The sequence below is a fragment of the Mauremys mutica genome, chromosome 3 (assembly GCF_020497125.1).
Source record: "Mauremys mutica isolate MM-2020 ecotype Southern chromosome 3, ASM2049712v1, whole genome shotgun sequence".
NCBI classification, from domain to species: Eukaryota; Metazoa; Chordata; order Testudines; family Geoemydidae; genus Mauremys; species Mauremys mutica.
Genome location: NC_059074.1, coordinates 190,235,113 through 190,262,201, shown reverse-complemented (window position 1 = coordinate 190,262,201; position 27,089 = coordinate 190,235,113). Strand labels below are relative to the sequence as shown.

The window sequence follows — 27,089 nt, the reverse complement described above, 5'->3', positions numbered from 1 at the left end:
CAGCAGCAGTCTAAAAAGTGAACAAAATGCTGGGAATAATTAAGAAGGGGATAGAAAATAGGACAGAAAATATGTTGCCTCTATATAAATCCCTGGTATGCCCACATTTTGAATACTGTGTGCAGATGTGGTCGCCCCATCTCAAAAAAAAGATATATTGGAATTGGAAAAGGTTCAGAAAAGCTCAACAAAAATTATTAGGGATATGGAACGGCTTCTGTATGAGGAGAGATTAATAAGACTGGGACTTAGCTTGAAAACGAGACAGCTGAGGGGAGATATGATTGAGGTCTATAAAATCATGACTAGTGTAGAGAAAGTAGATAAGGAAGTGTTGTTTACTACTACTTATAAACAGAAGAACTAGGGGTCACCATATGAAATTAATAGGCAGCAGGTTTAAAACAAACAAAAGGAAGTATTTCTTCACACAACGCACAGTCAAGCTGTGGAACTCCTTGCCCGAGGATATTGTGAAGGCCAAGACCGTAACCGCGCTCAAAAAAGAACTAAATAAATTCATGCCTGTTAGCCAGGATGGGCAGGAATGGTGTCCCTAGCCTCTGTTTGCCAAAAGCTGGGAATGAGCGACAGGGGATGGATTGCTTGATGATTCCCTGTTTGTTCATTCCCTCTGGGGCACCTGGCATAGGATACTATCGGAAGACAGGATACTGGGCTAGATGGACCTTTGGTCTGACCCAGTAGGGCTGTCATAAACATACAGCTAAGGGTAGCATAGAATCCCTCTTTACCCTGTAAAGGGTTAATTCCTCTTTTACCTGTAAAGGGTTAAGAAGCTCAGATAACCTGGTTGGCACTTGACCAAAAGGACCAATAAGGGGAGAAAATATTTTCAAATCTGTGAGGGAAGGTTTTTTGTTTGTGTCTTTTGTTTTGTTCTCTCGGAGTCAGCAAAGGAACCAGGGCAGGGTAAATACATCTCCCTAAACTATCTCTGGACTAAGCATCTACTGTTGCAGAAATAGTAAGTAATAGCAAAAAAATGCATTAGATTATCTTTTGTTTTAGGTTGTGAATTTTCCCTGTGATAAGAGGGAGGTTTATCCCTGTTTTCGTAACTTTAAAGTTTTGCCTAGAGGGGAAATCCTCTGTGTTTGGAATCTTTTTGTTACCCTGTAAAGTTATCTTCTATCCTGATTTTACAGAGGTGATTCTTTTATTTTATTTTTTTTAAACAAAACTTCTTTTAAGAACCTGATTGTTTTTCAGTGTCCTAAAGACCCAGGGGTTTTGATCTGTGCTCAATTTGTAACCAATTGGTTAGGATATTATTCTCAAGCCTCCCCAGGAAAGGAGGTGTAGAGGCTTGGGGGGATATTTTGGGGGGGAATAGGATTCCAAGTGGTCCTTTCCCTGATTCTTTGTCTAAATCACTTGGTGGTTGCAGCATACTGTTCAAGAACAAGGTGGAACTTGTGCCTTGGGAAAGTTTTAACCTAAGCTGGTAAAAATAAGCTTAGGGAGTCTTTCATGTGGGTCCCCACATCTGTACCCCCGAGTTCAGAGTGGGGAAGGAACCCTGACAAGGGCCATTCTTATGTGACTCTTGGCCTCCACCCTAGTGAGTAGTCGGAGAGGAAGGGGCTGAGGGAACAGCCCCAGCATAGACAGGACTGGCTAAAGATTCAGCCCTCAGTCCTCCTCTGTCACAGATGCATGACATGACCCTTAGGATTTCCAATTTTGGTTGATGTATTCCTGGAGATTTCATCACATGACAATCTAATTCCTGGAGACTCCAGGCCAATCCTGGAGAGTTGGAAACCCTAGGACCCTTGGGCTTCCCACCCAATAGGAAGAGAGGTAGAAACAGGTCTCCTAGAGATGGCTCCAGTAGTGCTGTCTGGGCAGAGTCAGGTCCTTCCTTGTCACCCTAATGATATCATGTTACCCTCACCTCTCCCAGCACTTCCCCTCCAGCAGGGGGAGCGGGGAGGGCCACAGCAGGAAACTGCTCTGATCAGGCCACTCACAGCTGCACCATGTGGCCTCCAGCCTCCCACCCTCCCCTGCATGAGAAGGAAGGGCCTTGGCTTCAGACTCAACCTGGGCTGCACTCTTCCAGAACCCAGGGCCCGCAGCACTGAGCCTTGTGGAACTCTACAAACCAGTGCCCAAGATGAAGGAGCAATGACCCATCACAACCTTCTGAAGGGAAAGGACTAGAACCAGCACATTACAGTTCAGTCTCTCCTGCCAAATCTCTCAGCAACAGCCCCTGGTCAAATGCGTCAGTGCTGCTGCTCTAGTCTCATACTACTACGTTATGTTTGCCCATTTCCCATCACTAAAAGATCATTTGCAAACATGATCAGCACCCTGCAACTAGAAGATGTTTTTGGGTATGGCTTGGTTTTACATTTGCACTTTAGTCATTCTCATAAGAGGCTTATGTGATGCTTAACTGAAAGCCTGTTGAAGTCACTGGGTGTCTTTCCATTTATTTCAATGGGCTTTTGTTCTGGCCTATAGAGCTGCACAATTCTTATACAACAGGATATACTTTGTATTGTATGTGTACTAAAGTTCAACCATTTTTTTTCTGCTCTCAGGACTTGGGTAGGAAGTCTGTAACATAATGCTTCAAGAAGAGTTAGACAGCTACTTTAAAGAACAAGGGGAGACCGAGAATCTATACATTTTTGAGGAAGGGACAATGACATGCAAGAATCATTATCTGAATCAGAAACAACATTTCCCACTATATAATGTATTTGACTTTGAAAGTCTACTAAAAATAAAGTGTTTTTAAAATCAGTAACATTTATTTCAGTTAAACTGAGACATGACTTCAAAGTTAATACAGGATAAAAGTTAATGGAATTTGTCAAAGAAACTACTACTAAAACTTAATAAAAAATATGAATTGCACTTCCACTACATACATTACAGGCATATGTTTTTAAAAAAGAAAAAAAAGTTAGTTTTGAATAGAATATTATGAAGGATACTGGCATGTAAAAATGACATTTTGACATAAGCTATAACCATTAGACTTCCCCTCCTGGAGAGAATTTTCCCTTTTTCAAGTCAGCAGTTTTAAAAAATTTTACACACACACACACCCTTGTTCAATTTGCAACTTGCATAGCAAAGTTTACATGTACAGCTTTAGACAGTCTTCTATGCAAGCTAGAAAACTAACATTTTTGCACAGTGAATTGTAAACCATTTTCTAAGAAAATGAGTTTTTCAAATAATATTTAGTATAAACGCAAATTTTAATACACAAAACTGATTTTTTTTTGGCAAACAAACAAATAGGTTTTGATAAAGCCATGTCTCTTCTGACTGTAAGATAAAGCACTGCTGCACCTACCAATCATACCCCAGGCCAAAGGTCACTGAAGTCAACAAACGTCCTTCCATTGGTTTCAATGAATTTTGGATTGATGTTAACTCTAAGGAACACATGTAAACAGAGCTACCACTTATTTTTAATGAACCTGTAACCTCTCTCAATCACCACCATGCCTAATTTCCAATTTAAATTATTAGAAAAATTCTAGAAACAAGGCAAATAAAGGCCTGCAAATAGAGAATACCTTTTAAGGAAGGATTTTTTTCCCCAGAGATCTTGAGCTTATTTCCAAACACATTTTATTGAATGATTATGGTCTGGAATAAGTTTTCCCTGAGTGCTCTTTTTGCCTGCTTAGAAAAATTAGAACATGGTTTTCAAAATACTGCTTTATTGCAATTTCCTTTGAATAAACACAATTTTTTCCCAGGCAAGTTGTTCCATTCTGGTACTACTGGACTGTGCACTAAAACAAACATGGACGCTACTGCTCCAGTAGAACCACATCAGAATATTCTATTGCCAAATAGGATTATTCAGGCAGGTCTAGAAACATACTTTCTGGCCAGATCTACAAAGACAAGATGCCTCAAAGTGATTTCCTTTCATTTCAAAAGGTACAGAACTTACACCACCTCTGCTAGCAAAGATACAGTGGCACTGGTATCACTAAAGGAAGAAACTGCTTTACTATGCCTCTAAAGCTCAGACAAGAAAAGGGAACAAAGAACTGTATGATGCAGGAGAAGAGTCAGGAGCAAAATGAGAATGAACATGCTGTTTTCCATGCAGTAAAGTTGAGAAAATGAATGCCTCATGCAAGATGCAAAGTTATCATACCCTCAGTAGGTTCGTTTCATGTGATCTTTAGGGGTCTAATCCCCCTTGATGCTCACCTTAGCATGAATGGAAGTTGTGTGGACACATGGAGGAAAGCCTAGGGGCCTGATTCTGATTTCACGTATATCCTTGTCAATCAGAAGTAATTCCATGGACTTCAATAAAGTTACACCAGTCAAACCAGTGTAAGCAAGATAAAGATCACCCCCCAGACTCAAGATGTATAATTCAAATCACAATACTAGATGATGCATTTAAACATTGCTGATTGCACTCATAATTCAGTAGTTTCTTCATTTTAAAATGTCTAGCAGTTAAAAGTGATGGCCTAGAGTAGTTTATAAGCACCACTCTATACAATAGCCTAAAAAAGCAATCTAAGAAACTGTATTTACAATTAAAATAAGTATTAGACCTTTCTGGATTTTGCATTCATTCATCATAGCAGAATAATTTACATGGCTTACAGTAATAAATAATAAATAAGTCACTTAAAAGCTTTTGGAGAATACATTCTCCGTATTGGAGTACAGTACAGTTCCAGGAAGCAGCAATGAATTCTGGCTATGGTTTCTTCCTGAGGTTCCTTAGGTCGGACGGCCTTGACCAAAGCGAGATTTAGACCTGGATTTAAAATAAATAGTACATATACATGTGGAGGCACTTTTATCATGATACAGGATTAATTGTTGCTAATTATAATAGTCAGTTTGATAGTTCGCTGTTTGTATGAAACCATTTTATGACTTGTCAAAATCCTAAACCCTAAACATTCAAGTAGATCATAGAAGGGAGAAACAGTACATTATACTGTTATGCTCATTGTCCCTTTATACCATGACATCTCTAGTCACCCATTTGTATCCTCATATAAAAGATAATATTTATCAATGCTTGGCCATCAAATACCTGCTTTTCAGGGAGAAGTATCTACATACATGTGTGTGCATGTGGATGCATACAGAGTAACAGGAACTCCTTACAGGTTTCAATATGAAATGAAATCATATCAATTTTCACTGCACACAAGACATGCTCTGGCTAAGAAAGAGCCATCCGCAGATCCATTATAAAACTTTAGTTCTAAGATTCACCACTTGACCACCAAGTTATGAGTAGAACATTGGCTCCAGACTAAACCCTGTCATACAAGATGTCAACCTCTCAGTGATTTTTTTTCCTGATAACTCATGGAATAAGGATGGGGCTTTGGAACAATGCCAAATAGGTCACTGATGTTGGAATTTTTGGAAGTGGACAGAGAGAGGACTAATAGATCTGTGGGGACACTGATCCAGAAACTCAAAATTCCAGATGGGTTTACAGTGGGGAAGTCACTTCTAACCCACACACTGCAGACGGGCTGTACTGCAGCTCTGCAAGGTTGGGTTCCATTTTCCTGGCTTGACTACAAGGTTTAGTGGGGTGAGGGTGATTTTTACCTTCAAATGCACTTCACACACTGGATAGAGAGCTGATGTGAAGGGAGAGTTTGAAATGAGGTGGTGTGCCGCATGGCTAGAAAGGGTTAAACATCCTGAAAAATAAATAACCCTCAAAAGACATGTGGGGAGATAGTGTGTGTGTTTTTGTGTATTTACAAAATACACAACGATGTAGGGTCAACGATGTAATCAACAGTCCCTGTCTGTGCTGTATTCTGATAGTTTAGAGATCAAAAGAACATCCTAGCATTTAAATGAATTGTAAATACAGGATATCTCTGTATTCATTTCTCTTTGAAATGTACTGTGAATGGTGGAGGAACAAGCAAATGGCCTTATGTTAATTTGCAGTGGTAAGTACTGGTGATGGACCTCCTTCAAAGTCATCCTAATTACCATTTGTTCCCCAAGGAAATCTCAACTTGTCAAAGACGACATGAAATTGTATAAAAGAACCTTGGGTCCTGATGTTGTCATCTCAGATCTGCTTAGGCTTCATGAGGGGAAGTTTGAGTCACAAGACTGATGTCCCAGTTGTGGTGGCATGCCCTGAATATGATATTTGGACATTGGACTATAACCTATGAACTATTTCTGAAAGAACTCTTTGCAACTACAAAGCTCACCATCTCTGCTATGAATCTGAATCTTAAAAACTGAACTCATGTCTGTATGTATATTGACCTTTTAACCATACTTTTTCTCTCTTGTGTTTTAATAAATTTTAGTTTAGTTACTAAGAATTGGCTGTAGCGTGTATTTGGATAAGATCTGGAATAATCAATAACCTGGGAGGTAATGTGTCTGATCCTTTGGGATCGGTAGAACCTTTTCTTTTATATGATGAAATAAGATTTTCAGAAATCATCATATTTGACTTAGGTACCTGGATGGAGGCCTGAGGCAGGATCACTTTAAGGGAACTGTGTTGTTTGGACTTGAGTAACCAGTGAGGTAATAAAGAAGCTGTTTTATGCTGGCTTGGTAAATCTAAGTATTGGAATATCCGCCAGCTTTTTAGGGATTGTCTGCCCCATTCTTTACAGTTCACCCTAATTGAGTGAGCCTAAATGGCTCCCCATTAGGACCCCGGCCACAGAAGGCTTTTTTAAAAAAAACAAACCCAAAATACACATCTTTTTCTGCTACTTAAATAACAACTTACCTTATGTTTTTCTCTGTGCTATTTTGTCGAGCACTGACTTGCGCTGAGGCCTTAATCTGAGCTTCAAGTCTAGAGTAAATGCCACCTGCATGCTGCAGTACAGGGAGATCAAATCATTTAGCTATTCCAGTTTAATCAGTGACTTTCTAAAAGTTATTAGTTTTCAGATAACTGATTTATATTTGCAGAAGCCTTTTCCAAAAGGCTAAGATTATATTGCATCCCTTCAGAGCCCCATTGTGAAGGTGCATGAGCCTGCAATCATGCACAGTAGCCATGATCTGGCTCTGATTAAGAAAGAACCATAAAGATTTTGCATCTTGCTGTGCTCCCAGTGCCTGATACTGGGCCCTCCAAATCCTGGGTCAACAGTTTTTGAAGTAGGGACCTTTTGAAACTTTTTCTGACCAAGTGTTTTAGAAAAAAAAATCCCTTTAAACTATTATATTAAAACCTGATCAGAGTCATCTTAAAGCTTAAGTCTTCTAGACACCTAAAAAACAAACTCATTTTCTGGTACTGAAAATGCATGAATTCAAGAGATCTGCCTAAAATATCACACTAATGTTACTATAATATAAAGTTTTACTTCTTTGCCTTCCTTTGACTTGACCCGGTCCATGTCTCCCAACCTCATTTTTATTAGGTGCCCTGTTATCTCACACATCCTTCGCTGATCTGCAAGTAATAAAAGAAATATCAATATTCTAAATTAAACATGAGGAAAGATTATGCATATATTACTATGATTACTACAGTGATCCACTATACAGAGAAATGAGTGGCTTTATTCTCGGCTCATGTCAAAAGCATGAGCAGCTATGAGCCAAAGTACGGTCCTGATCCTGCAGTGTAAAGTAGCTTCAATTGGGCTCCATGCAGGTGCAGGGATCCATCTGCATCCATTGAACTGCCAGATCTAAGAGAACGGTTTTGAGGCAGAATAGATTTCTAAAATAAATGGAAAAGCAAAGGAAACTAGGTAGTTTACTGAGACCACAGCTTTCAACTCCATACAGTAGTGAGGAAAAGCAACACAGAACAGTATGATTTTACTTCTTTATAAATTGAGAGATAGGGAGAGAGGCATCCTCAAAGCATACATGTGGCGGCAATATTCATGTGATGAACAACTTATCACATACCTGTGCAATTTATAAGCTCAGGCAATTACCACACACTTATGACCACATCACCTGCCCCGAGTCTCTCTCTCTCTCCCCTCCCCCCCCCTTCCCTCAGGACTTGTTCTGACATTCCAAACAGCTGCCATTTAAACTAAAAATACAAAACCACAGTCAAAGAACTTTTCCTTCTCCGTTCTGTAACTGTGGAACTTCTTCCCAAGTTTACTCCTGCCAGGGGACCCAGACTATCTATTTGCATTAGTCAATCTCTCAGCATGTGAGGTGATGAATATTTTCTCTATTTTCTCTCTGTAACAAAGGTATTTTTTTCCTGTGGGAAAGAAGAGATTAGTGCTAATCTGATCCTGAGGTATCATTGCCTGGAGTGCCATCCTTGCTGCACGATTGTTTTGTGAGTTCAAGAACATTTTGAAGTTATTTTGTAGCATAACAAAGCTTGGCTGCAACTGAACTCCAGCACTTACCACAATTTTTGAATGGAACAATATATGCTATAAATAAATATTAATCAGAATACATGCTGAGATCCAATTGAGAGAGATCATCTGCAATATTTTTTCATATTTCATGGAATCAAGTACAGAATATCTGGGCCAACAGAAAATTCAATATATATATGAGTCACTACAGGACAGAACCTCAGTTGTGTAAGTCAGCATAGGGCCATTTTATTAAGTGGAGCTGCACAAATTTACACCAGATGGGGATCAGTCCCCAGAGGTGAGAGAAGAATATGACATCAATGCAACTATTGGCTTCAGTGGAATTACTCGCGTTTTACACTGTCATGACTGAGATCAGAATCATGCCTTCCTTCTGCCATAAGCCTTTTGTTACAAAGGATAATCTCTTTGCTCTTGCAAAGCTACATGGACAGATGAGACTCAAAATTCATGCACAGTTGCTAATATGACTGAATAAAGTATCAGTAGGCTTGTGTTAGGAATGGCAAAAGATTAAGTTCCAAACTTGAAATGGTGATGTGGTTTACCATCATTTCCAGGGCTTTTTTGTAACTGTCAATAAGCATTTAAAAAATATATAACCTAACCAAGTTTCATAATATACAGTTTTTTCCTCTAACATTAACATTATGAAAGCTAAACCAATGAAGTCTTACCGTCTTCTCTTTGAGCATCTTGGTTGAATCTCAGTGATCTAGAAGCATCCCACTTATTCTGCTGCATACTCACACTGGTAAAAAGAGAAACAAAAGTTTTGTCAGTAGTATTTTAATAAGTAGGATGTTTCTCCCAGGACTTGGGAGAAATACTTACATGAATGGAGATGCATCTCGAGAATTTGACTGTCAAAAAACAGAAAAATGCATTCATGAATACATTTAAGACCAGCTGCAAAAATTAAAGAAAAATTCCTCATTAGACTGACTGAGTTGAATAGTCTATTTCACAACTCAGATTTACCTTCTCCATTGGTTTCTCCTTTTTTTGAACACTAGGTGAAGAAACTTGTTTCTTTGGATGTTTGATTAACTTCTTTGGCTTTTCTTTTCTCCCTGTTAATTAAAATAGTTTAGTAGCAAATATAATCTCAATATTTAAAACATTTAAATCACACTGGTTGAGCATAGGGACTTCCACATTCCTGCACCCATATGAGACAGTGACCTGGATATTTTCCCTCCTTGGTAAAACTATGGGGTGGATAATGATAAAATGGGACCAACATCCACAAAGCACAAAGGCAAAAACCACTCACATGCTTCCCCTAAGAAGCATGCACAAGCTGAAGTTTACAGTGCAAAGAAATTATATGTAATATATACACTTCCTATTGTAAATATAATGTAAACATGCATACACTGAATACATCCCTAAAAATGCAAGTAGGGACCAAAAGTCTTGATGATATCAGAACGCTTTCTGAAGTTTTCACTCTGTACATTCTCTGCCCTGTGCAGACTGATTGCTCCAACCTCTTCTGTCCCCTTTCCTTCCTTTGTGTATCCATCTAGTTAATTTCCTCTTATCATATCCCACCAAAAGGATTTAAACAACATAAGAAAATTGTGGTCCTAAACATGTCATCTACCAGGCATCAAACTCTTCACTCTGCTTGTATGTTATATACCCCTTTTCCCACCCTTTGTCTTGTCTATTTAGATTGTTAGCTCTTTGGGGAAGGGCCAGTCTTTTATTCTATGTTTGTACAGAGTTTAGTACGACAGGGCACCGATCTCAGTTGACCTTTAGGCAACACTATAATAAGCACAATCAACAAACATCTCACTAATTTGCACTAATGTCTGGAAGAGCCGTTGCAAGTTGAAGAATTTTGTGAATTAGTTGAATGATCAAAAAATTCTCAAGGGTAATATAATTTGGCATTTTTTCCTGACATGTAATTTAGTTTTAATTAACACTTCATTGTTTACTAGCAAACGTTCTACTATGTGATTTGTAAAAATCATACTACTGCACTCCAGAATTTTTGCTTAACAGATTACCTGTATCCTGATTGAGAATTAGCAAGGTTCTGTTTGAGAGAATGTATATTATACATGCACTATATATAAAATATCAAATAACTGAATTTTACAAGAGTTCTGCATCATTTTTACATTAAAACTTCACTCACTACATCTCACTTGTTTTGGGGGTTTCTTCCCTCTCTATCCCCCATTTAAAATTTCTCTCTCTCTACTTTTCTTCTGTTGTATATCTTGGCTATTTTTTCCATTTCTCTTTTTCAGTTGCTTTTCCCCATACTATATAATACTCTACCACATTTAGTTTCCTTTTCTCCAAAGACATCACTTCTAAAGAAGCGCTTTTCTGATTTTGCGCCTCTCTCTATCCATGTCAACACACCAGTCTCCATGCTCCTCTCTACCCCCACCCTCACCACTCCAAGAACAGCAGAAAGTTCTTGGCCCTAAGAGCCCTCCCTCCTCTTTCCCAAAATCCCTCGCTCTTCCACCCACCCAACTTGAAATCAAGGCCCTTCTTCACATCCTATCTGTCGTGATGGAAACTAAGAGCCACATGCCTCTTCATGCCTTCCTCTGGATTTCCTGCCGTGTCTCCTGCTTGGGTGGCCAGGAGAGTTGCCAGCCCTGCAGCACTTACTTCCTGCAGGCCACGTTAGGCCTTTGTATGCATGAGAGAGACTGTGCAAGTTACGGGGAAGAATCAGTGCAATCTTAGGAGAATTGAGGCAGCCTGCCTTTCACTTCGGGTCCTTACCCAGAGAAGATTGAACCAGTGTTTGCAAATGAAGGAGTGGGACCCTGCAAATGCTGCTGTAGAGGACACAGCCACATGGCTAGTAACCTGCGGCCCCACTTCTGCAACATTAATCTAGGAGGTTAAAGGAGGGATAAAACTGCTCTGGTAGCAGCCCTTCCAAGGAAGGGAATAGACCATACAGAATATGGCTTTAATCTGTCTCATAGGTATAAGAACATTGGATATGTGTACTTTCCTATTTGTGAGTGTTGACTGCTGGAGCTGATGAATGGAAGAACACAGGTAAATCTGTGTATTTCATATACGTCTCAGAGAAAAAAATAAAAATATAAATTCAAGTGAGACATTTTGTGATAGGGTTTATTTTATTTATTTCTATTTGAAGTTCTTTTACAAAAAGAAAACTTCTGTTTTGTATTCTAATCCCTAATTACCAAGAAAGGATTCTTGTAATAACAGAGCGATAATTGTACCTGGTTTCTTGTATACTTCCTCTTCATCCCCCACTTCATCCTCAGTGACCTCTGAGCCAGTGGTATACTCCTCCTCTTCTGATAGCAATGACTGTTGTTTCTAAGCAACAGGAATAAAGTACCACAAAAGGTCACTATCTCCTCAAACTCTACAGGTTTTCCATAACATTAAAGTTTTTTGTTGCAGTTAAACAAGGCTGAGTGCCAGCTATTTTTGTTAAACTAGTTTCCAGACTTTTTTTTAGCTAACAGACAAGTTTCACATATTTCCAAGAGATGCCAACAGCATATTGTTACATTTGCAGGCTTCCTTGCCTACGTGTTTTACATGTACTGAGTTCTGATCTCAGTCTAGAAGTCCGGGAGAACAGCAACAATCCAAGCTGCTCTGCCCTAGGGTGAGCATTCCTGGTGTGAGGCTGCTCAATAGATGGAGGGTTGTGTCGGATAAGTTGCACTGGCCTGTGCCCATAGAGGTGATTCAAAATCAGCATGTTTGAAGGCCATCAGAGGCAAATGGCAGGAGGTACCCACACTCTTCATTTCATTAGGTTATATTATCCTCTCTGTATTTTGCAATCAAAGCCCTTTGAGTAGTGACCTTCTTTACTATGTTTGTACAGCGCCCAGCACAGCTGAGCCCCAATTGCTACTGTAAGACAAATTAGTAAGTGAGATGCAATGTTGCTTTCACTAATATGTGTACACACATGCACCACACATGAAGAGGTACTCATCAAGCACCACACACTATGCTCCTGTATGGAGCTATATACATTTGTTTTTATATGTTGGGCCAGATCCTCAGCTCTAAGACAGACTCTTGCATTAATGGAGCAATACAAAGGGGCCCCAAAATTAGCTTAATCAGATTCCAATCAATTTTCCTAGCGCATATTCAACTCTACGACACCCCCTTTACAAGACCCAGCACAGGTAACATACTGGGGTGTGACTGGATCATTGCTGCTTTCTGGCTTGGCAGCAGTGCAGGATTGAGCTCATCAGCCTATATTTCTAAGAATGACTAGTGATCCTGGGTACCCCATCTGATGCACTTTAAAAAGCCCTGCTTTTTGGAGGGTGGGTGCTCAGTACTTTCTGAAAAATCAGGCCCCTATAAAGGGGTCTCAAGTGGGGCACCCAAGTCATTAGTCATTTTTGAAAGTTTAGGCCATTGTCCTCAGCACAATGCAGTGTGGAAGATTGATATTTGCCTGTCATTTATCAAGTAATTTAAAATAAGAAAATTTAATTATTTTTAAATTAGTCCATAACAAACCCTGCTCCGCTGTAGAATAAAAGAAGATATATATTGTTTTCCTTTTTTAAAAGAGTACTCTTATTGTAATTAGCAAGTTTGCTGTAGGATCTTATTTTGGAAAATAAATCTCAGAGTCCTATTAAATTAAGTATGCCAGCCCCAGCACTTTCAAACTGTGAATCCCCCATCTATGACCATCTAGCAAAGGAAACTCAGCAATAAGAGGAAGGAAGAAAATTTACAGGACTACAGCCGCCTAAAGATTTCATTGTAATATTTGAAAGAAAAAAAAAAGATTTTTAAACAAGATATTGATTACATTAATGTTTAACCTCCAGATCTGCTACACTTATAAAGCAATTACTGTAGCATCTCCACATATACAGTGTTTAGAGCTCACACTGAAATATGAGTTATTCTATCATTTAAAAATTAAAGCAGAAATAGGAAAAGTGGCAGTGACATCAAGATTTGTTAACATAGAAGAGCAAACAAACATTTTAAACACATTAAAATTTAAAGTAGGATTAACTAGGTATTTTACTAACCAGCTGTAGAGTCCAGTTTTTCAGAGAAAGAAACTAGAAACAAAAGGCAGAGAAGTGGTCAAGTTAATATACACTGTGAAACAAAGTAAGAGATTCAAATGGATTTATAAAAAACTATGAGTATATGTTCTAGTAAACTACATCCTGGATTCTACAAGGAGTTGTTCACATTTAACTTTATATATGTGAGTAGCCCCACTTAAATTTTACTCAGGTGTGTAAAGTTAAGCATGTTCATAAAATCTGAATTAGTATTCAATTAAATGTAGACATAGTAAATTAAAAGTCTTAGATAAATCCCCTTAGAATTTGCTTGAATACCTAAAGCTATGTAGCCAATAATAAACACTTATATTATGGTACAACCACCTGAGTTAACCACAGGATTCTGTCTAGGTTAGCATTTGCAAACATTTGTTCCAGTACACATTTGTGGTTTTCTCTAGGCTGTCTTACTGCTACTGGCAGTTTGAGGCCAACTGTCTGGAACTTCTGTGTTATTCAGAAGTCATGGACTGCAGTGCATGAAGACTGCAAAAATACAACAGACTGCAGAGGTTCTCTTTATACCATGGTTAGCATTATTAATGATCTATCCCAACTTGGCTTAAAGTGCACCGGTGTAATGTTGGAATTGATTCATTGGTAGGAAAGAGCTGTGTTGTGTGTTACTGGAAGAAATAATCTAGTCTATCAACAGAAGAATGGACCAATGACCTTGATATCCGTTTTCCCTTGGAAAAGGCTGTTTACACAATAAGAGGCTTTTCTGGGGACTTATGAAAATATACAAGTCCTATATGAGCTTGTACCATTACAATAGTACATATACCATTGGCACTGAAGTACTCAGTAGCTTACAAAATATCAGGCCGCGTGCTTTCTGACAAGCACGATTAGGAGGAGGATGTTATGATGGTAATTATGTTTTATAAAAGTATTTTATCTATTTTAAATGTTATGCTTAATATGGGTCTTTTAAAAATCTTTGATGTTCAATACAATTTCCAATAAACGTAAAGAAAACAAACAAAAAATACAGGCAGACCAAACAGGGAAAGGAAGTCTAAAGTTAAGAGGGCTTAATAGTGAATGCCCTGCCAGCAGCCCCACCTCACTTAATAATACATACCTATATAGCACTTTTCATCAGTAGATCTCCAAGCACTTTATAAAAGTTTAAAGTGAGGGGCTTCAACTTGAGGAACTCTTCTGATCTCAAATGTGGTATAACGAGACATGGCAGCCTCTCAAATACCCAGATTTCAATTCACTTAGCGTTATACATACCACTTTGAGCACACTGAGGAGAAGACAGCACTTGTGTAACAGGTTCTCTACATGATTCTCTTATTAAAAGGATTGTGGGGTTCCTAACTAGCTTCAGTTTCTGAATGGTCTCTGTGGTGTAGATATGTGGGCATTAATTGATTTTTAACAGCTTTTGTTTAAAAAAAAAAAATGAAAAAACCCCTCCCTGCTCCCCACTAAACTCACATTTTGGCCCTAAATTAGCGGGTAATGTCCCCGAAACCTAGGTTTTAGATTAACTAGGTTAGGGTTGGTGATATGCTGCGGCCAATGTATGGAGGAGAGTGTTTTTTATGGAGGAGAGTGGTTGGCGCCTTATGCTCCACAGGGAGTGAAGAAGAAGGTGGTTAGGGTTTGGTTTTTTGTTAGTTATTTTTAAGACAGCAGTAGGTCTCGATTGGATGCGTTTTCTAAGCATCCACTATAGTCATTAACAGAGAGAGAAAACAACAACAAAAAAGCAGCAAATTACTCACAGCATTGATTTCTCCAGTTTTTGGGCCCCACGGTGTATTTGGTTCTAACAGCACATCACATTCAATCTCTCTCTCATCACACAGCCCAATCCCAGAATCACTATAAGGAAGAAATGTTCATGAAGTATAAGACAATGATAGTTTTTCTATTTCACAAAGCTTAGAATCTGACCTTTTTTCCTCCCCATTGTGCTATGGATAATCTGCAGAACAGCTACATGGCTAGTGTTTTGAGAAGTACCTATATGAAAATATGAATAGAGGCAAGATTGAACTGTTACGAAGATAGAATTGTTTCAAGCGTCTGCTTGAAACACGACAGATAGAAATATTTCTGTTTCTTGTCCCAATTTCTAATTAAAATACTGGAAATATATTAGTCAAGTTTTAAAAATTCTACTACATTGTCTGTTTAGAAGAAGGGAAAAAATCAAATGTAAATTTACTCAAGTGCTAATGTCAAATGTTAAGTAATTTCAGTAGCTTTAATTCAATTTTCTCACCTATTCTGATCTTTAGAAAAAGGTACAACAACAACATCTCTATGCTGAAGCAGATCATTCAATATTTTAGTAGTTTGATATGGCAGAGTATCCCCACCTTCACCTCCAGCCGGTAAACCGATCACATGATCCCGCACTTTACAGCCCTGTCATAAGAGAGAGACTAAGTTAGATATATTGGCTTACAACAAAAACTCCTTTCACTAAGTACTGCACCGAGTGATTCCATATTCTAACTCGGAACTTTCACAGTCCTCAGCACTAGGCATCTGCCACAGGACGCAGAGCTACATACAACTCACTGTGTGTTTCAATTGATGGGCCTGACCCTACTCCAACTAAAGTTAAATGGGAATTTCATTTTTAAACTCCCTGAGAAGCAGAACTTGGTCCAAGAGGATAGTTCCTTTTGTGCTTACTGGCCCATTCTTTAGAGAATACCCTTTCACATCCAATTTCAGCATTAAGTATCTATGGGTCAAATGATGGCCTGGTTTATGTGGTGGCAAATGGCATAAAGGACATAGGTGCCCCCTTACTCCAACCACCTGAATCACAGGTAGCAGCGCAGGAAGGGAAAGCAGCTCTGGAGAGTCTCCACATCCCCCACCCCACATGCAGGTGCGGGGAGAGACTTAGCTCCCCAACATGCCTGCCAGGGAACATATGATACACTGTGAGTAGACTCAGCATACTGTACTCCCCCCTCCCCCCCCCCAGAGCAGCAGAGAAGCCAGAAGGCCTGCAAGGAGTCAATCTCCCTCCTGGGCTGCTGCCCCTGACTTCAGGGATGAGTCATTGCTAAAAGTGTAACAAAGTAGTACCTTTGGAAGTGGAGTAGGATCAAATCGAAGAATTTTTTGGTTACAGCAGGGATATATTCCAGTGCCAGATGTACCCAATGCGCTTGCCACACCAGGATAAAGAACTGGCTGTGTGTGGTACTGGCAGTGAGAAAATTCAGTACATAGGAAAGACTATATAAAAAAAGAGATGACAGGAAATAATATTCTGTTTAGTCACATGTTGCCTGTCAAAGTCAGAATTTTGGACTACATTAGATAGACATCAATTATTACTTCTCACAGAAAGGTATGAGTCTCATATTCAAACCTGGTCAGACATTAGTCCTAATTTAGACATACTGTTTTCATTTAAAATTCAGATATTCCAGTACAAGCTCATTTCCCATTTTTTTTCTGGCTACCTGAATTGTATTTGGCCAGGGCACAAAGAAGGAGTTTAAAAAGTTAGAGCAACAGCTGCTCCATAGTTTTCATAACAAATCCCATTATGTTTCCCACTCTAGAAGCTATGGAGAAAAAAAAAAGTCTTATTGGTCTCAAAATTGGTAGATTAAATTTGGGGAAGAGGAAGGTATTTTTCTACCAAAATGAGGCCATCTGGAAAAAGAGTTCTTAATTATGAGTTAAGCACAACCCCTCTCCTTCCACCCACAAAATTATTGTGTTGGTTTTGTTTTGTGGCAGTATGGGAACAAGTGAGTGAAAACAAGAATACCCACTTGATTACATCTTGAACAACTCAGCCAATTGATAATCCCCCAGAGGCGCCAGTACACATCTCGCCAAGATTTTAATTCCTCATAAAGACTGATCAAGTACTCATGGACTTCCCAAGTTTTATCTCTGAAATAAAAGGTGCACAGTCAGGCTGCACATTATATTGTGAAGAGATTTTAGTCCTATATTTGTATCAATGAAGTTTGCAGAGAAAAAGCAAGGTGGAGGTAGGAGAAAAACAACACACCTTCACAGAAGAGCTACCATAGCAAGAACATGTAGGACAATCAGCATTAAATGCAGACATCATGCAGCATCCCAAACTATTACCTAGTGCCAAGGGCTTTCACTACACTTATGTTAATATAAGAACAATTTCAGGACATTGCAATTCAGAGACAGACACCTCAAGCTATGAAAGTCATAAGAACTAGAAATGATGGAAAACTATCAAGTTAGCGCAAGAGCTGTCTGATGGTTAGTAACAAAGTAAGAGAGAGCGTCTCTGTGGATCTCTTGCTCTCTGGGCTAGTGAAGATCTTTCTTGGTATCTAGTGGCAGGGAGGAATTGTATCATTCAAATGTTTGGAGGACATAGGGAGTAGAAGAAATCAAACACACAAAGGTTGAGGGATATTTTAACTCCTTTGCCATTAGCCTCTGCTGCTGTGGAACACATCCATGTTATTTTAAATACTGTCATTTCATTCCATTCCACTCTCTGCACTTCAAATGGCAATGGAACTGGTTCCCAGGACAGTACTGGAAGTGCATTTGTTGCTACATACTAGGGCACAATAGGCAGCAATGAAATGGTTTCGTAAAGACTGTAAAGTTAGATGACTTCTTGATAAATGTTTACTTTTGAGACTTTTTTTTTTAAATAGTTTTGAAACTAGACTTGACTTAACTAGACCATACACTGTGAGAGAGAGAGAGAGACTGACTTTCTTTTAAAACCCAAAAGAGAGTATTTAGCAGTGAGGCAATCTGGTCTGTGAAAGATACAATACTTTCTTTTCCCACCTTCACCCACTAACTTCATCCTGCCTTGGTTAGATTGTAAAATCTTGAGGGCAGAGGCCAACTTTTACTCTGTATTTGTACAAAGGCAAACATAATGGGTATTGACACTTAGTGTCACCTCCACACTTATTTTTGTGTAATTGTGCTGCTATGGACATGCTAGCATTAGAGCTACTATTAGTCACCATTAAGATTAATTTGTCCTTTCTTACACTTAAATTAACTATGCCTAGGAAGGCAGCCATAAAACAATACAAAGTAAATGCTCAGAAGCAATAAAAGAGGACAGGATTAACTTTAAGAGGCTGTACATTATAATATATATATATATATATATATAAATTACACACACACACACACACACAGAGTTATGTGGCATCAACATACATATGTAAGAATGTAACTAAGGTAACATAAGGAAGGTATTTAAAATTGGCTAATACACAATATTCTTAGAATGTCAGGATAAGGCTATGGCCCCAGCTGCCACTTTAGAGAGTGCAAGATGGAACCTACTTCACTGCTCTAGTCATCAGTAAAATGGTCCTTTGGCTAGAAACCTCTCCCTGTTATCGGAATAACTGACAGGAGATAATATTCAGTTAATGCATATTATTTTGAGGGCTGACACTGAACTGCTATTAGGCTGATTTTAGTTCATCAGATCTGATGAAAAATGATGGAAATTAAATTAGCAACCGTAAAACTGTTACTCTAGTTCCCTTATATTATGCCAGCCCTCATTAAGCAGAGGCAGGGAAATCCAGCCATATAGGACTGTACCTGGACTAAAACAAAAACCAAGTAAATACTTGTGGTGAGGAACTAGCCATATAACAAAAAAGTTTGGAAAGCCTCTCTGACAAAATCAAAACAAAAAACAAAACAAAAAAAACCACCTTAACCAGTGAAGTTTATTTTTATTTGTTCTGAAACTGGTTGGGTGTTTGATTTGACATCTCCAGATCCGAGAGACAGTCAATCCAGACTCTATAGTTCAGAGTGTGGAACCATCACTCTAACAACTCATTTTGAAATGTAGCCCTTGATTCCATTTGTCTTTGGCTAAACATATTTTCAAGTCCTTAGGATGATTAAGTGATTAGCTCTGAATATTTTTCATTTAGAAAGTTTAACCCAGCAAAAACTCCCAGTGATTTCAATTGAGGTCTTGTTGGATTAACAATGATATTGTGGAATAAATTGCCAAGTACAACATAAACTCAAAAACTTTAAAGTCTAAAGAGACCATCATAATCTAGTCTGGCCTCCTCCACATTGCAGTCCACAGAACCTCACCCACCGACCCACTCTTGAAATAGAGCCTTAATCTCTGGCTGAGTTACTGAATTCCTCAAATCATGGTTTAAACTTTAAAGACTTAAAGTTACAGAGAATTCACAATTTACACTAGTTTAAATCTGCAAGTGACCTGTGCCCCAGGCTGCAGAGGAAGGTGAAAAAACCCCAGGGGCTTTGCCAATCTAACCTGCAGGAAAATTGCTTCCTGACCCCAAATATGTGGACCACTTCTACACATGCTCAGAGCCTAAGACCATTGGGCAGATACCTGGGAAAGAATTCTCTATAGTAACTCAAGGAGCCTTCCCCATCTAGTATCCTGTCTCTGGCTGTTGGGAATTTTTGCTACTGGCAGGTGCCGATGGGCCATTGGACAGTCCCATCATACCATCCCCTCCATAAATTTATCAAGCTCAGTCTTGAAGACAGTTAGGTGTTGTCCCTCCCCCTTGGAAGGCTGTTCCAGAACTTCACTCCTCTGATGGTTAGAAACTTTCACCTAATTTGAGTCTAAACTTGTTCATGGCCAGTTTCTTTCCATTTGTTCACATGTCCATATTGGCGCTTAACTTAAATAAATACCAGGGAGGGAGAAGAGTTCTCGCTCTGATTTATTTATAGAGAGCAATAATCTCCCCATAGCCTTCTTTTGGTAAGGCTAAACAAGTCATGCTCTGAGTCTCCTCTCATATGGCAGGTTTTCCATCCCTCAGATCATTCTAGTAGCCCTTCTCTGAACTTGTTCCAGTTTGAATTCATCCTTCTTAAACATGGGAGACCAGAACTGCACACAGTATTCCAGATGAGATCTCTCCAGTGCCTTGTGGATTGGTACTAACACTTTCCTCTCTTTACTGGAAATACCTCACCTGATGCCTCCTAAGACTGCATGAGCCTTTTTCACTGCAGCATTACATTAACAGTTTATAGTCATCCTGTGATCAACCAATACCCTCAAATTTCTCTCTTCCTCTGTCACTTCCAACTGATAAGTCCTCCACTTACAGCAAAAGTTCTTGTTGATTAATCCCTAAATGCATGACTTCGCACTTTGCACTATTAATTTTCATCCCATTTCATCCAGTTTACAAGGTCATCCAGATCTTCTTGTATATTCTGGCCCTCCTCCATATTGGCTATATCTCCCAACTCTGTGTCATCTGCAAATTTTATTAGCACACTCTCGCTTCTTGTGCCAAGATCAGTAATAAAAATATTGAATAAGATTGGTCCCAAGACCAATCCCTGAAGATCTCCACTAGTAACCTCCCTCCAGCCTGACAGTTCACCTTTCATTATGGCCCATTGTTGTCTCCTCGTTAACCAGTTCCTTTTTCACCTTTTAATTCTCATATTAATCCTCATCTTCTCCAATGTAATTAATAATTTCCCATGTGGAACTATACCAAATGCCTTACTGAAATCCAGGAAGATTAGATCTACTGCATTGCCTTTGTCTAAAAAAATCAGTTATCTAAAAGAAGGAGATCAGGTTGATCTGGCACGATTTATCTTTTGGAAAACCCTGTTGTATTTTGATCCCAATTACCATTCACCTCTATGTCCTTAACTACCTTCTCTTTTAAAATTTGTTCCAACACATTGCATACAATTGAGGTCAAACTAACATCATAACCTTCCATTTGCGAGAGCCTAAGAAAGGCAACAAGAATAAAAGAAAACAAGAATAAAAAAAAGTTGTTCAGGTGATCAATGGGTATATACTACAGTTTATAAATTTTGTATTGGATGGAGTACAGTAGAACCTCAGTGTCACGAACACCAGACTTACAAACTGACCAGTCAACCACACACCTCATTTGGAACTGAAAGAACACAATCAGGTATCATCATAGACACACACCCCCAGCAAAAAAAAAAAAAAAAAAAAGCAAATAAAGTACAGTACTGTGTTAAATGTAAAGTACTAAACAAATAAAAAAGGAAAGCAGCGTTTTTCTTCCGCATAATAAAGATTCAAATCTGTATTGAGTCAATGTAAACTTTTTAAAAGAACAACCCCAACATTTTGTTCAAAGTTACAATCATTTCAGAGCTACGAACAACCTCCATTCCTGAAGTGTTCATAACTTTGAGGTTCTACTGTACTTGTTAACCTTCTAAATACATAGTATTTGTACACATACTCAATAGGATACATGTAAAGAGAAAAAGTTATGTTTTCTATGCATGAAGCACCTTATATGAACATAAATAATATTTCCATGTTGATCTATGTTGATTTTTCCTGGAACACAAGAGACTCTTCTTTCTGTTTCTTTAGTTAAAAGCTTCTTACATAAACAGCATCTACAAAAAAGTGAAACACAAAATGAAATACAACAGTATGAGTGGCACTTTGGAATGCACATGTAGCCTACATAAATGGAGTAGAAACAAAGTCAGAAAAGAACATTACTACACCTGTACAATGTTGCTGCATTTCCCCGAGAATCTGGATTCTGGTACTCTGGATCAAACAGTCTCTCAATCTTCTTGCAGAAAAGTTTACTGTTGATAACAAACAGCCACTATTTATAAAAATTTGCTCACAACTAAATTTTGCTTTGTTTGCAGTTAATCAATAACTACATTCTGCTACTTTAAATGAGACGTTTTAAGACGTTAGTTTCAAGATTTGACTTCTGCGAAGTTATACAATTTTCCTGTAAGAAATACAATGTGGAAAACTTGTTTCCAGTGTGGACATCTGCCACCTTTATATACATTTGGCTATAGAAGTCTTGGGCTCTGCTTTTTTAAAGTGGTCAAAAAGGACCCGATCCTACACCCACTGAGTTAATTGCAACAGTCTCGCCTTTATAAACATATTTAAGCCTTTTACTTCAGTAAACCAAGCATTACGATTCTTGGTACCTATTCTGGACTATTAAATTTCCACCCTCCCCGCCAACACTTAGCCCTCCCATTTCTTTGTTGAGTCCTGTAAAGAGATTACTAGCTTCTCCTTTTCAAGAATAAAACAGACACATAACTTGTTACTATCTTGACCCACTGATAGGTGGAGGGGACACCAAATTTTTCCTCCCCCATTTCTAAATCTATTGAAGCTACACCAAGGTCATTTCAACTATTGAAAAAAGAACTAACCTCTTCCAACTTCGCTTGCTACTGATAACATTTTATTTTTATTTATTTTTATAAAATAAAAAAAAGCCTATGTAAAGCTCAAGGTGTCCTAACCCAAAACCTGCAGCAACATTAAAAATGTTATTCAAAAAGGAACTCTGCTAGCCTGCCATCTACGAAAAGAGCTCCTTTTCACCCTGTCATTCTGGAAAAGCACACTCAGCCCTCTCAAAAAAAACTCTACTGAACCCACATATTAGCTCATCAGTCACCATGCCATCTCCAGTTAATCTCTCTCTGATGGATTTGGAATTGTTGCCCTCACCCATTTTCAAAATAAACCCTGACACTCTATGATCTACACTACAAGCTGTGATTCCCCTGTTTATGTATACATACTTTTACTAGTTCTCATCAAGGTAGCATGAGTATAATAGCAGTGTAGCTGTGGTAACATGGATAGTGGCAGCAGAGGCACAGCTTTCCTGTGCCAAACACATACCCACGTGAAGCTGGAGGGTACACAGTCAGGGAAATAACACATCTACCTTTCAGTGTAGATGCAGTCTAAGTTTCATAAGTACCGTTTTTACAATGTGAAGCATTTTGGTGCTTTTCCAAAATGTTACCTCTAGACTCTATTTCAAGTAAAGTTACCCCTTAAGTCTTTCATATACTTCTTTACTTCTTGGGTGTTTAGAGCAAGAATCTGTTCTCCCCTAGTTTGAATCAGACCTCCCTAACAATTCCTTTCTGATATGTGGTAGAATCTTTACCTCTTCCTTTTGTTGTGTCTCAAGGCTCTTTCCTTGGCACTTTTGTCCTTTATCTTTTCTCACTGACAGCGGAAGAAACATATACCAATTTAGGTATCATTTATATGCAGATGACACACAACTCTACATCTCAATCAACTAACTAGCAACTTATATTGGTGCCAGTCACAACAGAACCTGACATATCTCGAAGAGCAAGGTCACTTTATGAGCACTACCTCTGTGTTTGCCTGTTAGACAATCAGCTTTTACCCTGACTATAAGCTTTTTACTACTGAACGTTTCAAAGATCACACTCGCTCCATACCTCTGGACTTTCCACTATTACTCTCCTTAACTTTAATCCTAATGCCAGTAATTCTTGACAATTAAAATGCTTTCCTACCTCATCTTCCTCGTCTGCAAGTCTGACTATTACAACAATTAGTCTTTATCTTGATCCTAGCTCAGCTGAAATCCTTATACATGTTTTTAATTGTATTCCACTCTATTTTAGCACCATCTTTCATATCCATATGAAATTCCAACTCTAAAACTTCAGGGATTCCAGAATACTGAAACCAAACTATTCATTCTCCAGGAACTAGGAACACACTACTCCCATCCTCAGTTGTCGTCAGTGGTTCCTTACCCATCTCTCAGCCCAAAATGTCTATTTTCAAAGCTCACTCTAACCCTCTTTCTTCATAGCCACCTACTATCCCATCCACTCAGTTGTCTCCTAATCTTGGATTCTCATGAGTTTTCACATTTGGAGAGTTGCCCTTTCACTTGTTGACTCCTATCTAGAACTTCTTACTTTCTCTTGAAATTTTGTCTTATTCTTGAGCCATTTAATGATATTGTGTATTAAGACATTTTAAAAATATATAAATGGCTAACATCACACTAATTCTTTAACAAGTCTTAACTTTTCTGACAAAATATCTAAAAAGGAACAGGAGTCTGTAGTAGAAGGTCAATAGTGATTATTAATATTAAGCTGGAGAAGAAAAAAGTTACCTCTTAAATTTATCTTTTTTGTCCTTCACATCTTCCACTTCATTGTGTGTGAAAAGATCAGCTATACGCTTAAGGAGGTCACCGCTGACACAGTTCATATTGCATGGGGTGGCTATGATAGCACTCATGTTTTTGTGGCAATAATGAATACATTTTTCTACCTAGGAAGGAAAGGAGATACTATGAACACCGAAATTAATAATACACAAACCCGTATCTCAGAAGACCTATTACTTAGAAGCAGGATCCAGGACTTTGTTAGAATTAATGGTGTTTAGCAAAAACTGGTTCAGTTCAACTCTAAAAATACAATGTAATGGCTCAGAAAGCAAGTCACATTTTTTGTGTACATGGCTTAAATGTAAAAGACGGTTACTCACCGTTGTAACTGTTGTTCTTCGAGATGTGTTGCTCCTATCCATTCCATGTAGGTGTGCGCGCCGCGCGTGCACGGCTCTTCGGAACATTTTTAGCCTAGCAACACCGGCGGGCCGGCTGGGCGCCCCCTGGAGTGGCGCCGCTATAGCGCTAGTTATATACCCCAGCCGGCCCGTCCGCTCCTCAGTTCCTTCTTGCCGGCTACTCCGACAGTGGGGAAGGAGGGCGGGTCTGGAATGGATAGGAGCAACACATCTCGAAGAACAACAGTTACAACGGTGAGTAACCGTCTTTTCTTCTTCGAGTGATTGCTCCTATGCATTCCATGTAGGTGACTCCCAAGCCTTACCTAGGCGGTGGGGTCGGAGTGAGACGTGGCAGAGTGCAAGACTGCAGAGCCGAAGGCTGCATCGTCTCTGGATTGCTGCACCAACGCGTAGTGGGCGGCGAAGGTGTGGACAGAGGACCAGGTGGCCGCTCTACAGATGTCCTGAATGGGGACATGGGCCAGGAAGGCGGCAGACGAGGCGTCCGCTCTCGTAGAGTGAGCGGTAAGACGGTCAGCTGGCACCCCAGCCAGCTCATAGCAAGTTCTGATGCATGCGGTGACCCATGAGGAAATCCTCTGAGAGGAGACTGGCTTGCCTTTCATACGTTCTGCAACCGCTATGAACAGTTGTGGCGAACGCCGGAAGGATTTTGTCCGGTGTATGTAGAACGCAAGGGCCCTGCGGACATCCAGGGTGTGCAGCTGTTGATCCCGACTCGAGGCATGAGGCTTCGGGAAAAAAACGGGAAGGAAAATGTCCTGATTTACATGGAAGGCTGACACCACCTTAGGGAGGAAGGCCGGGTGAGGCCGAAGCTGGACCTTGTCCGCATGAAAGATGGTGTACGGAGGGCCGGCCGTCAGGGCCTGGAGCTCGGAAACTCGCCTCGCTGAGGTTATTGCAATGAGAAAAGCTGTTTTCCACGACAGGTGGAGCAGTGAACACGCAGCCATGGGCTCAAAGGGAGGTCCCATGAGCCTGCCCAAGACCAGATTCAGGTCCCAGGGCGGAGTCGGGGCCCGCACTGGCGGGAACAAACGCTCAAGACCCTTGAGGAAGCGGGAAACCGTAGGATCGGAGAAGATGGATCGGTGACCGACGGGAGGCCTGAAGGCCGATATCGCTGCCAGGTGCACCTTTAACGATGAGACCACCAGGCCCTGTTCTTTAAGCGACCAGAGGTAGTCCAGTATCGTTGGGATAGGGACGACGAATGGATTCAGATCTTTCTGGTCGCACCATATGGCGAAGCGCTTCCATTTGGAGAGGTAGGTCGAGCGAGTGGAGGGCTTTCTGCTCTCCAGCAGGACCCGCTGGACCGCTGCCGAACAGGTCCGCTCCGCGCGGGTCAACCATTCAGGTACCAGGCTGTCAGATGGAGGGACTGCAGGTCCGGGTGGCGGAGCCTGCCGAAGTCCTGCGTTATCAGGTCCGGCCATAAGGGTAGAGGGATGGGATCTCGTACCGATAGCTCGAGCAGCAGAGTGTACCAGTGCTGTCTCGGCCAGGCCGGAGCGACGAGTATGAGGCGGGCTCTGTCCCTCCGAAGCTTGAGAAGCACCCGATGTACGAGTGGGAACGGAGGGAAGGCATACAGTAGGTGACCCGTCCAGGGGTAGAGGATTGCGTCCGACAGGGAGCCCGGGGCGCGACCCTGGAGCGAGCAGAACTGGTGGCACTTCCTGTTCTCTCTGGAGGCGAACAGGTCTATCCGGGGAAACCCCCACCTCCGGAAAATCGTGTGAACCACATCTGGGCGGAGGGACCACTCGTGGGACAGGAACGACCTGCTCAGACGGTCGGCCAGCGTGTTCTGCACCCTTGGAAGATAGGACGCCACTAGGTGAATGGAGTGGGCTATGCAGAAGTCCCACAGTAGCATCGCCTCCGTGCACAGCGGAGAAGATCGGGCTCCACCCTGCTTGTTGACATAAAACATCGCCGTTGTGTTGTCCGTCAACACCGCGATGCAACGCCCCTGGAGACTGGGGCAAAAGGCTTGACAGGCGAGGCGAATCGCTCGGAGCTCTCTGACATTGATATGGAGGGAGAGCTCTCGGGGCGACCAGAGGCCTTGGGTGTGCAGGTCGGCTAGGTGCGCTCCCCACCCAGCTCTGACGCATCCGTGGTCAGAGTGGCGGATGGTTGAAGAGGGCGGAAAGAGACTCCGGCACACACGACTGCTGGGTCCAGCCACCAAGTGAGCGAAGCGAGTGCTGGCTTCGTGGGCGTGAC

General features: G+C 40.3%; 1 protein-coding gene across 1 annotated transcript in view; it reads right to left on the bottom strand.

Moving 5' to 3' along the window:
* Positions 1-2,656: 2,656 nt before the first annotated feature.
* The window catches only part of SANBR (SANT and BTB domain regulator of CSR), a 49,846-nt gene continuing 25,413 nt past the window's right edge, over positions 2,657-27,089 (bottom strand). Inside the window, exons 8-22 of the mRNA XM_045012017.1 lie at positions 24,427-24,587; positions 21,983-22,069; positions 21,758-21,868; positions 17,233-17,356; positions 16,532-16,684; positions 15,708-15,853; positions 15,205-15,304; positions 13,418-13,450; positions 11,606-11,705; positions 9,348-9,439; positions 9,201-9,229; positions 9,044-9,117; positions 7,365-7,453; positions 6,776-6,867; positions 2,657-4,789 (exon numbers count right to left, since the gene is read on the bottom strand). Of these exons, the coding sequence (XP_044867952.1) occupies positions 4,753-4,789; positions 6,776-6,867; positions 7,365-7,453; positions 9,044-9,117; positions 9,201-9,229; positions 9,348-9,439; positions 11,606-11,705; positions 13,418-13,450; positions 15,205-15,304; positions 15,708-15,853; positions 16,532-16,684; positions 17,233-17,356; positions 21,758-21,868; positions 21,983-22,069; positions 24,427-24,587 (1,428 nt within the window). The 3' untranslated portion in view covers positions 2,657-4,752. The remainder of the gene's footprint in view (positions 4,790-6,775; positions 6,868-7,364; positions 7,454-9,043; positions 9,118-9,200; positions 9,230-9,347; positions 9,440-11,605; positions 11,706-13,417; positions 13,451-15,204; positions 15,305-15,707; positions 15,854-16,531; positions 16,685-17,232; positions 17,357-21,757; positions 21,869-21,982; positions 22,070-24,426; positions 24,588-27,089) is intronic.